Here is a 13,640-nt window from a genome sequence, read left to right on the forward strand (position 1 = left end):
GCTCCCACCACACCAAACTGATTGACACAGCCCTCAACGACACCTGCCGCATTATCACGGGGCGCATAAAGACAACGCCAGTCCCGTGCCTCTACGCTCTAGCTGGCATTGCCCCTCCACACACACACACATCAGACAATCCATCGTCGCCCAAGACGAGTGGAGAGCACAGGAGTTTGACACCAGGCACCCCCTGCACGGACACACAGCACCTCCACCCCTCACTGAAATCCAGAGCCTGTTTCCTGCAGACAGTCCCCCCCTCTCCAGACAACCAAAGAAATAGCAAGGACCAACATTTGGAAAGATGAGTGGAACCAGCTAAACACACGAGCCCAGGACTGGATGGAAAGAGGAATCACCCCGACTGAATGTCTCGCCAGCGGGCACGACCTCCCATGGTTAACCTGGAAGACCCTCAACAGAATACAAGTGGAACAGGGGAGGTGCAAAGCACTTCTGAAAGCATGGAACCACCAGAGAGAAGACACATGCAGCTGTGGAGCAGTACAGACAATGTCCCACCTACTGGAGTGTGAAAACGCTCCCCCAGTGCAGCCCCCAGGACCTGGCTGAACCAACCCCATCAGCTGTGACCTGCGCCAGATATTGGCAGAACGACATCTGAAATTGCAACGGACTCGAAGAAGAAGTCTAAATGCTGTACGTAATAAGTATTAACACATTTTCTATTGTGTGGAGGCTATGTATATTTGCCTTGTCCCAATACTGTATGCACTTCTTGTCTAGGTCCTATACCTCCGTGTTTTCCCTGCTCTCCACCTCCCTTATCCAAACCCCGTTTTCCTTTGATTCAGTCCCTGGAATGGCCATCTGAGTCCGTTTGCCACGTCTGGTATGTCAGGAACTCAGCTGTGCAGCCATTGAGAGGAAGGCAAGTCGAGGAGGAGGATGAGGGGAGGGTACTATTCCAAATCTCCTGCTCAAAGCTCCAGAAAACCCAGAATGAGGGAAAAGGAAAATGTGGCTGAGAAAGGATGACTGTGTGGGAGACTCTGAAAGCATAGGGGAATTATTGCTTGCTGGAATGGTTATGTGAGACAAACTGATTTACAACTTGATCTGTTGAATGTCTCAGTCTGAAGTGGTTGACAAAAAAAAAAAAAAAAGGTTAGTAGGCTTTTTCTGACCCACAAAAAGCCTAATGCCTGTATGGGACACCTGTCCTCAACCTCTCCAGACCAAATGAGCTCAATCACAGATCCTCTCTCGGGTGATAATTACCAGCCGACGAGAGTAGCACCGAAAGTCGGGGCCCTCGTCCCACACGCCTCCCTGCTGACATGCACTAGCACACATGTTGCCACCAGGATTAATCGCTTTGTCTAATAAGCAACTAAAGTCAAAACGTCACCCACATATTTCTAAACATACCTCAGAGACACCCTGTCCTGGAGACGTGTGGTGTTCAATTATACTACACGTCAAATTGTTGACCTCATTTTCCACCTTTCCTTGTTTGTGACAGACAGAGGATAGAGAGGAAACCATTTTATTCTGGTTGAAATTGCCTCAAAGAGTGAACGCACAGACCTTTATGGTACAGTGTTGCTGGGAATACCCTCAGTAGTTGCTACAGTAGCATGTCAAAATGTTACATGGCACATGTACTGAAATCATTGACATAAACAAGATTTAGGGAGAAAGCAGTGCATGTATACACGTGTGTAAGTGAAGGGTCATACCAACACACTGACATAAACGTCCCTGCAGCTATTATAGCAGGCATTTGTGTCTGTTTTAACAGAACTACTAGTGCATTTTCAGTATGAACCTTCTTACCCTCATAAAAAATTATTTAAAGAGCCCCTATTATGCTTTTTGGGATTCTTCCCATTTTTTGTTGCGTTAGTTTTTTTTTTTTTTATGTATTTAATAGATGTACAAAGTACAACAAAAGGAGCTCGCTCTCCCACAGACCGCACTTCTTCTCAACTGCCTGAAAAAACCCAGCCACGTCCCGGTTTGAAATTCCTCAATTAATGATGTCATTGATTGAGAAAGCCAGCCCAGTTTATATATATTATAGTATATGGAACTTTGAAAATATCAACAAAACAAAACCCAGTTAAAAAGTAACCAATAATTGTCCTTTTAATTAGCTTTCACCTTGCAGCGTACTAGCACATAAAATCTTAATTTTTAAACTGACAGATTATACGAAGCACAAAGTAAGCGACTTAGTACCAAGGCAATATCAGCCTGCTTTTCAGTAGATAACAAATGAATCACACAGGGCATTTCAGAGAAGAGCAGCTGAAGTAGTTATAAGCAGGCTGAAAAAATGGTTAAAATAAAATGTGACCTTTTATTCTTATTCTTCCCCATCACCACAACATCACTCAATACATTACTCTGGAGCTCTAAAAGCACTTGTGCTGATCTCAAACACCTGTGAGTCAGTCAACCATAGACCTGTGACTCATACAGGACAGAAAGAAGTGATGGAGAGACAGAGAGAGAAAGGTAGAGGTTTGAGAGCCAGAGAAGACCAAAGAGAGCAAAAAAAACTGAATGAAAAAAAAAAAAAAAAAAAAGAGAGACTGAATGAGAAACAAGGGTGAGGAGGAAGCCAGAGAGGGAGTGAGAAACGAGAATGTAGTGTAATGGGGATTGCTGGGCTGTGTTGCTGCTGTGTGATCCTTGTGGCAGGAGGTTTGGTAGCAGAAATGAAAGAGCACATTCCTGTGGTTTCAGTGATTTGTGGTCTTATAAATATCCAGTGTGTGGGCAGTTCCGCTTTTCCAGTATCCACGACCAGCTGCCCACTGAGGCAAGACAAGAAAAAGAACATGTCAATACCTATTGGAGTGAGTGGCTAAGAGGTATGTATGTGAGGTAGGTACATATAACCTGTTTTTGTCTACTTGTGACAACTAGTCCTCAAAGCAGAAACCATGTTTGTGTGGTGGTTTTTCTGGCTAGGGCACATGCAATGCTGTGTTCTAGACATCGGAACAGAGGTAAGAAGTCAGGGAATTATGAAATTCAGGAACATATACAATGTATACTGTATATTCTAACCGCAGCACCTAGTCATTTAGGCTTAGGATGCAAATTTTGGGGTTAGAAATTGTATGAAGCTACTCCCTACAGACCCCGAAATGGATTTCAACAGTTTTTTTTTTCTTTCGGTCATTGTCACAACACTTTTAATGTGCAGTAGACTGCACAGAGAAGATTCCTGTGTACCTCAAAGACGTCACATGAAATTGTCATAAAAAATGAATAATCAGACTTTAATCAACCTGTGTAAGGAAGTGAGTCATTTTTCACACGATACAACACATGTTCATTGGAAGTCACGTTCAGGGTCACCATTGCCTTATACTATGTGATGCTTGTTTGTCTAGACTAGTAAAAGTCTCATAACTGTGATGATGCATCCATGTGAAAAAAAAAGAATTGCATTGGCACTACTTTACTAAGCATATGCAACATGTGTTAAGGGTTTATTTACAATGACAATATATTTCTTTAAGGAAAAACACCATAATTCTTGGTAAACATACAGTAGCAGTGGTGCTGTAATATCTTTGGATAAGTTAGACTTAAACTAGACCTCATATTAAAAAAAATTTAGACTGCAGCCATTTATTAGGGCTGTTCTCGATTGAAGAAATTCTTTGTCGACTAACACTCATTCAATTGTATTGACTAATCGATTAGTTGATTTAATCAACAGATCTGTAAATCTAAGTTTCTCCGCAAAGAGTCATGCAAAAGCACCACTTTAATTATTGTGTTTACCAGAGATGTGCTCGTACGTTTCTTAGAAATAAGCCATTCAGCATGAAAAAAGCATAAAATATGACTAATCGACTAAAGAAATCTAAGTTGACTAAGACTAATCGACTAAGAGGGAGCAGCCCTACCATTTATACTTCATTATTTAAGATTTGCATTATATAATAAGAATGTAATAAATACAAATGTTAAATCTGACATTGTTAAAACTGATAAGCATCTGTGTGTGTGTGTGTGTGTGTGTGTGTGTGTGTGTGTGTGTGTGTGTGTGTGTGTGTGTGTGTATGTGGGCCATGGTTCAAAAAAGTTAGGGAACCAGTACTTCAGAAGGCGGAGCCATACTAAATACAAGAAGTGTGCTATATTTCCCTGTCCTGTGTGTATGTGAATGTCCACCAAAATACACACCAAAAAACTTCAAATCATTTAGGTCATACTTACTTAACACATCATGACTCATAGTCAAATTCCCTGTGGTGAGTATGAAACAGAAATTTACTTCTGAAACCTGATGTTTTACCTCTATGGAGTGTGTGAAATTAGTTTTCACTTCAGAAAACTTCATTCACATTTGTGAATTACAGAAGGCTTGTGTTAACAGTATTTGCTCAAAATTCACTCTATTGCTGGGCTCTTTGTCCACGTGTGTCAGTAACAAAGTAGCCTCACGGGAGACAATTAAGACCTCACACAATGTGCTCAGACAGCAATAAAAACAGCCATTAGTGGGAGAGGGAGGAGGAGTCACAGAGACCAAGATAAGAGAGATTGACAGAAAACTAGATAACAAGACAGAGACAGGAATAAACAATGAGAATGAGAATGAAATGTCCTTCACAGCTGAACAGGCAGAAAGTTCATTATTTCTTAAAAAAAAAAAAAAAAAAATGAGTACAGGCTGGTACACTGTATTCCATATTACACATCTCGGACAATAAATTTGGGAGTGGTAGAGAGGGCTCTCAACACCCACAGCCTACTCTATGATGTATTGGTGGAACTGCAAAGGAAATAAGAGATGTACAACCATTTGAAGCAACAAGTAAGAGCATTATTGTTTCAGCAGGGATAGGTGTATACTTTTGGTGAAAGTGAAAAGTGAATCTCACCTGTAGGAGCTGTTGTCGGAGCATGGGTTGTGAGCACGCACAACAACAAAGACGTGCTGGAAGTGTGAGCGAATATTTTTGGGGGTGAAAGGGAGCGCCCCGGGTTCCTGGAACACGATCGTGACGATATCATTCCCAATATGACGCTTCCGGAGTAACTGAAGAAGCAAAGAGACCGCAGGAGAAACTTGCGTTAGATATTGAGTTCTATTAAATTACAAAAACACAAAACTTTTGAACCAGTTAACATAAAATGTACACTGCACTGTGAACACAAACGTTCTGTAGTGCTTTACCTAATAATGCATTATGTAGAACTTCAACTGCACGTTCAAATTTAAAAATACTTTTGCATGTATTTGACAGTCTGCCCTACATTACCATTTATAATATAAATAAATAGCTGCAACATGTTCATAGACAAAGACTTCAGTGTGTTGAGTCTGTGAGCCCTTTAAATAACCTACCTGTTGCTTATTGTTGGGTGTGTATGGCAGCATGGTAGACACATGAAACATGAGCTCATACTCTTTGTAAGTGGTGTACATGGAGTGGGTGCCCGTCGAGTCAGCTGAGGGGGATACAAATACATGTGAATTTCTCATGCTTTGGAATACAGTAAAAAAAACTACAATATTTTACTGATCTTAGGCCCCTCTCTTCATGTAGGGTCGGTTTCTGGGCCCACACCCAGATATGGAAAAAGCATTTATATTCCCAAGTAAGAATACTAAGTAAGAATATAAGAATATTGACAGTTTAAAATCATTTTAAAACTATGGCTTCACAATGGCAAAAAACTAATTGGGTATTAAATCTTTATTTTGTAACACTGTATTTCTTAACTATAAAAACCATGTAGTCAGATATGGAGAAATGTTTATAAAGTATAAAGTTTATAAAATATCCAGGAACAAGGACAGACAACAGTCAACTGAAAAAACTCTTCAAAATATTCTGTAATTCTCTCTGAAACATTCCAATTATAAACTCCCATACAATGAATTGCATAACCAAATGAATGAACAAGTATAACCAAACATTATCATTATGTTCCCCATCTTCCTCTGCTGCAAATGCAGATCAGATGGCCCTGTGTTCCCTGAGCTCTTAACCGGTTCTGGCCCTAAAGAGAGCCACTGCATGTTAATAACCACCTCCACAGTCTATTGATGTGCTCTGTTCAGAGAACAAAAACAGTCACAAGGTGTTTAAAAGGCCATACTTAACCTAGCTAGATTACCTCAATTAATTACAGTCCTTCTATTGGAGTGCTTTGCATGGCTGTATTTAATTTACTAGAGGCTACTGAAGGTTGTATTACATGTCCTGCAAAAAGTGACTGGGAGTTTTTATCTCACGGAGCATTACAAGGGAAGACTTAATTCATGTAAGGAAAGTATGGAGTTAAATATTAAAGCAGACATGACGTAGACATCCATCTTGTCTAAAGCAAATGCAGAGGTGGTAGGGCAAAGGAGGGAAGAGGAGAACACACAGTGGATCAGTGTTCCCAATATAATAATCTGACACCAGGGGCCATCTGTCTGAAATTAAAGGCACATTTGTTTTTAAGGCAGCACGTACTGAGGAAACAGAAAAATCATTGAAAGGAAGTTAGAGGGATTAAAGCAGACAGAGTGAGGGGCAGAAGGGAGAAGCAGAAGTCTCAAAAGCGTTTCAAACATTTGAGGCTTTATTCATAAACACAAGACTGCTAGATAATCAATGAGAAGTTTGCTGCTGTGGATCAGGCATTAGTAACACCATCAACTTGTAATTTCTGGGCATGTACATACTCTTGGTGTCCAGCTGGGCCCGGTACTTGGTGAAGCCTTTGAGTCTAACCCTCTCCCCCAGCAGATGAAGGAACTCCTCCAGTGCAGGACCAGCCAATTCATTGTTGTACATCTCCTCCTCGCTGCTCTGGCCTGCCATGCAGTACATCACCCCCACCTTCCGCTGGAAACTCAACTATGGAGAGAAAACCAAGGCTGTTGCAGTTACAAAAGGGAGAAACACGTGTATATTATGGTTTAGAAATCATGTCAGTGTAACCATGTTGACATTTTAGGGGGAACTCATGTTGGCATTTCAAGAATAACCACCTTGGGTTGTACTGCAGTGATCGCAGTGCCATTTTCCAGAGAAATCATGTTGACATTTTGAGGTTGAGGTTCAGCTTTTGATGATTGCATTATGGAGCATGAGAATCAAAAGGGCTTGTTATGTGTTTTTCTCCCTTTTTTTAGGTTGAGGTGTGTGTTTGTGCATGTGGGCTGGTACGTGAGGGAGTTTCTCTACTTAAATTACACATAACAGCCTGTGGTAGTGCATGGATAAATTAAGCATAAATAAAAAATAAAAATAATAAATAATTCTGTTCCACAATGAGAACTCCCCCTTTGGAAAATATAACACCTACACATAAAATGATTCATAAAACACAAAAGGATAATGTCGCGGAAACGTGCGTCTTTAGTTCAAAGAATGAGCAATAATGCTGAATGGATCATATTTTAAAGGAATGATGATGACAGTATGAAGTCTGACTAATACGGTCCTTTTACTAATTGGATAGCAGTAATAAAAAAAAGGAATTCTTCCAATATGAACAACCAATGGAATTAATCAAAGTTACCCAGCCCAACTTGTATCCTTACCCCCTGCTCATCCAGCTTCATTAGCTGCTCAGTGACCTTAGGGGTGTTGAGTGCCAGGCGCAGGCAGTGGACGTTGAGCTCAGGCACCAGGTACTCCAGCACCTCTTTGAGGGGCAGGCCTCGAGCTAGACCATGCTTGGATGTGGAAGGTACCGCATCTTCCAGGATGGAGCCCCTCAGGGTATTTAGCTGGAGACAGGACAACCAGAGGAAGAGGGAATGAAAATAGGACATGCAAGAGTCAGGACAAGTTCTTTTCATTCGCTGTGAAACTGTGGAAATTACTTAATACATCAAGTATATTATACTGTAATTTAACATGTACACCTTATCCTGTTGCCTCACTGTTGACTCATTAAGCTATCCTTAAGCTTGAGTAAATCATATATTTGGTGACATGTCATGTCTTGGTCTGCAGTTGTGTCTTTGAGTGAAAACACTGACGTACTATTAAAAACTTGTGCTATTAGAGATAAGATTACATGAGTGGTCCAAAATACAACAATGCCACAGTCATGTCCTATTTTTTTCCTTCATTGATCAGTGTAAAACACGTTCTCTTACCACCACTACTGAATACAAAGTGTTGAACATTTTGAAACACTTCCCAGGGTGATTTTATCTTTATTGCATATTATACTGGGGTATTGCAAATGCTTGGTCACAATAACAGAATCAGTTGATTTGCTGCTTAGATAATTGTTCTAGTGGTTGTGAACATTTTTAGCTAGTCCCCCTCATTTTCTGCACTGTGCAATGTGTTGGTGTCAAAATCCCCCTAAAGCTGGTTAACAAAAGCAAAACTAGCTGTCCAGCAATCAGTAGAACCAGGGATGTCACAAGAACCGGTACTTCGGTACCATGTCGGTACACACGTTCTTAAAACATGACGGAACTTGTTTTTCTGCAGTAGTGTAGGTACCGTTGGTAACGAATGTATATATGCGCAAGTGTTTTAGTCGGTCCACAAGTGGTAAAGAAAAAGAACGCCTACAAGCACACAGGAGGCAGATGACGAGGGACATATAATTGATGCTCTGAAGCCGGTGTGCAAACGATGCCATCGTTCATTTCAAACAAAAGGAGGGAACACCTCGAATTTGGCGAAGCACCTGAAACGGCATCCCGATCTCGTCCAAGAATTTAATGGAACATTTAAGTCATATTAACATCATATACAAACTGGAAAACTTCTAATCCTTATCCTGAAACACAGGCCCTAAATGTTTGTTTGAGGCAGCTGACACTGTTGCTGTGAAACCAGCTAACATTACGCTCCATGTAATGTTTGCGATAGCCAGTTGTTTGTTAATGACGCACTGCACCATTATTAACTACCTCCTAATGGGCTACCATGCATCACCATTCAGCATGTGTCCTGTCAGCAAAATGGAGCCTAATGTCATTGGATTAAATAATTATTGAAATGTTAGTGGTTTTAAGAAATGTTTTAAGCCTGCCACCATGTCAGTGAATTTAAACTAATGCTTGCATTCAGAGTATAAGGTGTGTGTGTGTGTGTGTGTGTGTGTGTGTGTGTGTGTGTGTGTGTGTGTGTGTGTGTGTGTGTGTGTGTGTGTGTGTGTGTGTGTGTGTGTGTATACCTTAGCACCTGTAGCCTCCACTGTTTTATTAGTCATTGTCAGTTTTTTTTTAAATAACTAAAATATCTCTCTCTTTTTTTTGCCAGTATCAGCCAGAGGATGTCTACCAGGAGAGAACAGTGGTATAAGTTGTTTTTTCTAATTATTTGTGATTTTGTAATTGGTGTATTTTGTAATAGTTTCGTTTTATTTATTTTTTTAAAGGCTACATGCCACTATTGTTGTGTTTTTATAATGTTCAACTGTTTAAATATTTATTATATATCTATTTTGTAAATCTATATTGTAATCGCTTTTTTATGTGACTGTTATCCCTATTGTTGTTTTTTATAATGTTCAAATGTTTAAATAAAGAAATGGATGTTTAAGTATTATTGTTCTTTTGTGGTGGTATTGACTTTGGTATCGAGTATCGTGTAATTTTGGTGTCATAGGTACAGACTACTAGATTTTTGGTAATATATTTGGAAAACTGAAAGGAGGCCTGTGCAATTTAATTCAATTTATAGCATTTTTTTTTTTTTTTTTAAAGATAATCATGGCCATCGATGCATCATGGACTCAATTTTCCACAAATTCCAGGCTAGAAATTGATTCTGCCAAACCATGTTTTCTGTCTGGTTCAGCAAGCTATGAAGACTCTTAGGCTTGAGACTAAAACAAACTCGAGGATGACATCCATGAATAAATCACGAGGACTGTAGAAGGACCAGGACCTGAATATCCATTATGAACAAATAAACACAGCTGGATATCCGTAGTGGTCCCATGGCTCTTAAGAATCACTTTTATGTTGTGTGTCTTCAGTGTTCGGTAGGCTCAAGGTCAGTGCCAACACCCTCGGGTTTAAACAAACTAAAGTACTCTCACTGAAGATTGGACAAAAGCTGTCCTCAGTGGTCACTGGTCCGATCTCTTCAACATCAGTGCATCCCACTCCCTCCCTCCCACACAGAACCACACATATACTGTATATCTATACCTGCCCAGTTCCCTGTTCTGAAAATAGTAATTAGAGAGGGAGTCAAGAGAAGGGAAGAAAATAGAGGAAAACACAGCACAGTGGGTCGTGCGTCATCCCAAGAGATTGCAAGGGCTATTACTCATGGTGCTCTTCAATACGAGAGCATTGCTTTCGCTTCTCTACGCAAATACCGTTGGCGCTATTTTAGTCTCGTTTAGCTGTGAGATGGCACAGCTCAGTCCTTTACAGATGAAGGCTGACAAAGATGGTAGGTGGGCGTTCAGCTCAGAGAATGAGGACATGGATCTCTGGCTCTAGTGTGTCTATAGGAGGGGATGGCAGCAAAGCCTAGAGGGAATTTGCAGATTTCCGATCACTGTGAACTACAGATTGAGCATTGTGAATAAACAATTGGGAAAACACATTTCAAATTAAATCAAACATGCAATAATTTGAGGTGGAGTTAAGGAATGGAGGCAGTGGCATCTAAGGTCTTGAGCCATATCTGACAACCTTGAGATAAAGCTTTTATAATGTCTTCCTCCAACCGGGTTTTTCAGTAAGAAAGGCTGAGTGCTGATCCTATATTACTCCTACACAACTCATAAGAGCTTCTCAGTAACATCACTCAGTAAAGAGTGTACTAAATATTGACACATTTGTCAACATTAACATTCATGGCTCCAAGAGGGAACAGCTACAAATACAGTACATCCTGGTGAATGGACAGATCAATTAAAAAACAACAATCAAGCTAGTTTAAGAGGTCCTGGTGGCCATTTTAATGTACCTCACTCGTTCTGAAGATGACCCTGAAGTTGTATTGCTGGCCATGCTCCTTGTGTTCATCCAACTTCTCCCTCCTCAAACTCACTGCCACTGGGCCCAGATTCTCGTCTACTCCCAGGTAGTTCCAGTGTTCTAGGGGTGAGTAGGAATGGGATTTTAGGCAGGGATGTACAGAAAAGGATGATGTGAAAGAGGAAAAAAAATTTCAGAAAGGAAGAAAACTCGGGAAATTAAAGGACGACTTTACCACTTACGCCCATTTTAAAGCTCAACTCTATTGTTCGACTGTGAAAAAAAAATGTCCCTTGCATGTAAAAAAAAATAACTTTAGTAATGTTCCTCCATTGCTTGCCAACTGTTCTTATTCCTAGTTAAATGCAGGATGCATTTGCATTTATATGGAATATTGTGTCAATTGTCAAAACGGATTAAAGCTTGGCTGTTAGAAAATGCCATTTTCTTTGCCAATTCTGGGTATATTTTTTTTAAGATTAACACAATATACGGTATACAGTCAACAGCATTAGGGCAGACAACTTACAAACCAGACATGGAGAAACCGCTATCAATAATCAAGAACTATGAATCTAGCCCAGACTATCCTATTTTGCTCACCTCTGAGGTAGAAGTACTTTCGGTAGTAATAGGTGCCAAGGTCAACATGTTCCATAATGTAACGTTTGGACCTGTCAGCATGTTGGCTCGGCCCGTCCTTGGCAGCCTCCAGCACAGCCACACCAGCATTAGTAAAATGAGTAGTGAGGATGGCATCCAAAGGTCCTTCCTCTGTACTTCCAGAAGAATTGCTTGAGCTACCACCACTACCTATGCTGCCCTGCTGGGGGATGGAAGACAAGTACAAGTAAAGCAAGTAAGCTGATAACTACATTATTAACGTACATTTAATCTTTAGTGCATTTTTAACATACAGTAATTAACTTTTAAGTTATCTTCAATTTTGATGGTCTCAAAATGGTCAGAAAGAATTAATATTGCAGTTTTAGACTTAAAATGGGAGAGCCCAGATAGTCATCTCTTTAAAAATGAATGCATATAACCGTATTTAGATACATATTTTATAAAAATGTCATTATTGTAGATTCTTGCACAAAACCTACCTGTTTAGGTGGAGAGATGTTCCTCTCTCGCTCTCCACCAATCTCATTCCTGAAACAAGGGCAGCTGAGCACCAGGTCATTACTCTTGTCATCACCAGGGTCCAAGACCGGGTTGGTACCGTGTCCTCCTCCTGTCCCCTCCTTACTCAACTCCTCTTGTGAGCCACAGGGTGACCCGTACACTCCACTCTGATTGGAGGAGAGAGAGGATGTGGCCGAAGCAGAGGCGGCAGCAGCAGCCGAGGCACCGGTAGTGGTGTTCTTCCGTTTGGACCCAGACTGCCGACTATGGATTACCTCATTGAGGTCAAAGAGTAGAGACTGGACATCAAAATGGGCAAAGCCTTTTTGACATGCCCAAGGTTTGGGAGGTGGGCCACTCTCATCCCCTTTCCCCCCATCTTCAGCATCTGAGCCAGCCCTTGAGGAGTCCCCCTCCACCTTCACGCTGCGCAACTTACGGAATATTGACTCTCCACCGGTCTCTGACTTTGACCTCCTCTTCAAGTGCTTCTCTCTTTCTTTCAGCCGGCTGGCAGGACTACCTCTGGCTGGACCCAACGGCCCATCTGGCAAGTCCAGGGCAGGCTGTTTTGTTGGGGCCACGGTAAGTAGCTCGGTTAGCTTGTCTGGAGCTGGGCTTCGCTGATCAGGGGCCTCAGAGGACTGGTATCCCTTGAGCATGTCAAAGAAGCTCTCTCCTGACACACCATGTTTATCTATGGATGAGGTGCTGCCATACTCACGGTGCATGGGTGTCCACCCGGAGAATGACCAGCCCTCATTACCGTCCACATCCAGCTCACTGATAGTTATATCACTGTTACTGCGTTGACGGATGCGCCTCATGCCTTTGCGAGGTGAGCCCAGATAGCCATCTGGTGACAGGAAGCGATTGTCCTTTCCCTTGCCATGCATCTTGCTCTTTAGTGTGTTGTGGATGTTGCGCAGCATGGATGAGTCCTGGGGGCTTATCAGGTGGCCCAGCTTGGCTGACAGATTGCTGTGGGCTGTGACGGCCGACATCCCTCCTCCTCCACTGCCACCACTACCTCCTCCTCCTCCTCCTCCACCACCAACTCCTCCTCCACCACCTCCTCCTCCTCCTCCTCCCCCTCCTACAAGTCTTTCTCTATCTCCACTTCCTGATCCTGAAGAGCTAGTGGTGTTTGTAGAGCTGGGGGAGTCGGTTTCCACAGTGATATGCCAAACACCCCCTCCTCCCCCATCTTTCCTTGGGGGCCAATCAGCCACACGAGCACGAACCCCCATCTTGGGGACACCAGGGTTGGTGCCAGTGGTGGAGGAAGAGGAGATGTGGGCGCTCTCACTGCGGGGTGGTGGTGCCCCTCCATTGGGCAATCGCAGGCGGCGGGTATAAAACTCATCAGAAGCCGGCACTGAGCCCCCAACCGAGCGCTCTGTCTGAGAACGCTTCAGACTGGTCATGATGGAGATGGGAAAGGGTGTGGGGAAGGGAGATGGGAGGAAAATGTAGGGATGGGTTGCTAATGGGTTTAGATTAGGGTCAACATAATGCCCACTGACTGAAGTGATGAGAGAGTCTCACGAATACATTTGATGCTGCAGAAAGAGCCAAAAAAAGAAAACATGAATAGGGCTCA

The 13,640-nt window shown here is 42.0% G+C and overlaps 1 protein-coding gene across 2 annotated transcripts in view; it reads right to left on the bottom strand.

The window, feature by feature from the left end:
- Positions 1-13,640, bottom strand: part of sipa1l1 (signal-induced proliferation-associated 1 like 1) — an 88,896-nt gene that overhangs the window by 21,200 nt on the left and 54,056 nt on the right. The window contains exons 5-12 of one of the 2 annotated variants that reach the window (XM_028605059.1): positions 13,230-13,599; positions 12,016-13,124; positions 11,513-11,732; positions 10,899-11,029; positions 7,541-7,729; positions 6,677-6,851; positions 5,345-5,448; positions 4,878-5,035 (exon numbers count right to left, since the gene is read on the bottom strand). In XM_028605059.1, the coding sequence (XP_028460860.1) occupies positions 4,878-5,035; positions 5,345-5,448; positions 6,677-6,851; positions 7,541-7,729; positions 10,899-11,029; positions 11,513-11,732; positions 12,016-13,124; positions 13,230-13,464 (2,321 nt within the window). In that variant the 5' untranslated portion in view covers positions 13,465-13,599. Of the gene's footprint in view, positions 1-4,877; positions 5,036-5,344; positions 5,449-6,676; positions 6,852-7,540; positions 7,730-10,898; positions 11,030-11,512; positions 11,736-12,015; positions 13,125-13,229; positions 13,600-13,640 lie in introns of those variants that run through there. The other variant, XM_028605058.1, reaches the window with a different exon arrangement.

The sequence above is a fragment of the Perca flavescens genome, chromosome 18 (assembly GCF_004354835.1).
Source record: "Perca flavescens isolate YP-PL-M2 chromosome 18, PFLA_1.0, whole genome shotgun sequence".
Taxonomy (NCBI): domain Eukaryota; kingdom Metazoa; phylum Chordata; class Actinopteri; order Perciformes; family Percidae; genus Perca; species Perca flavescens.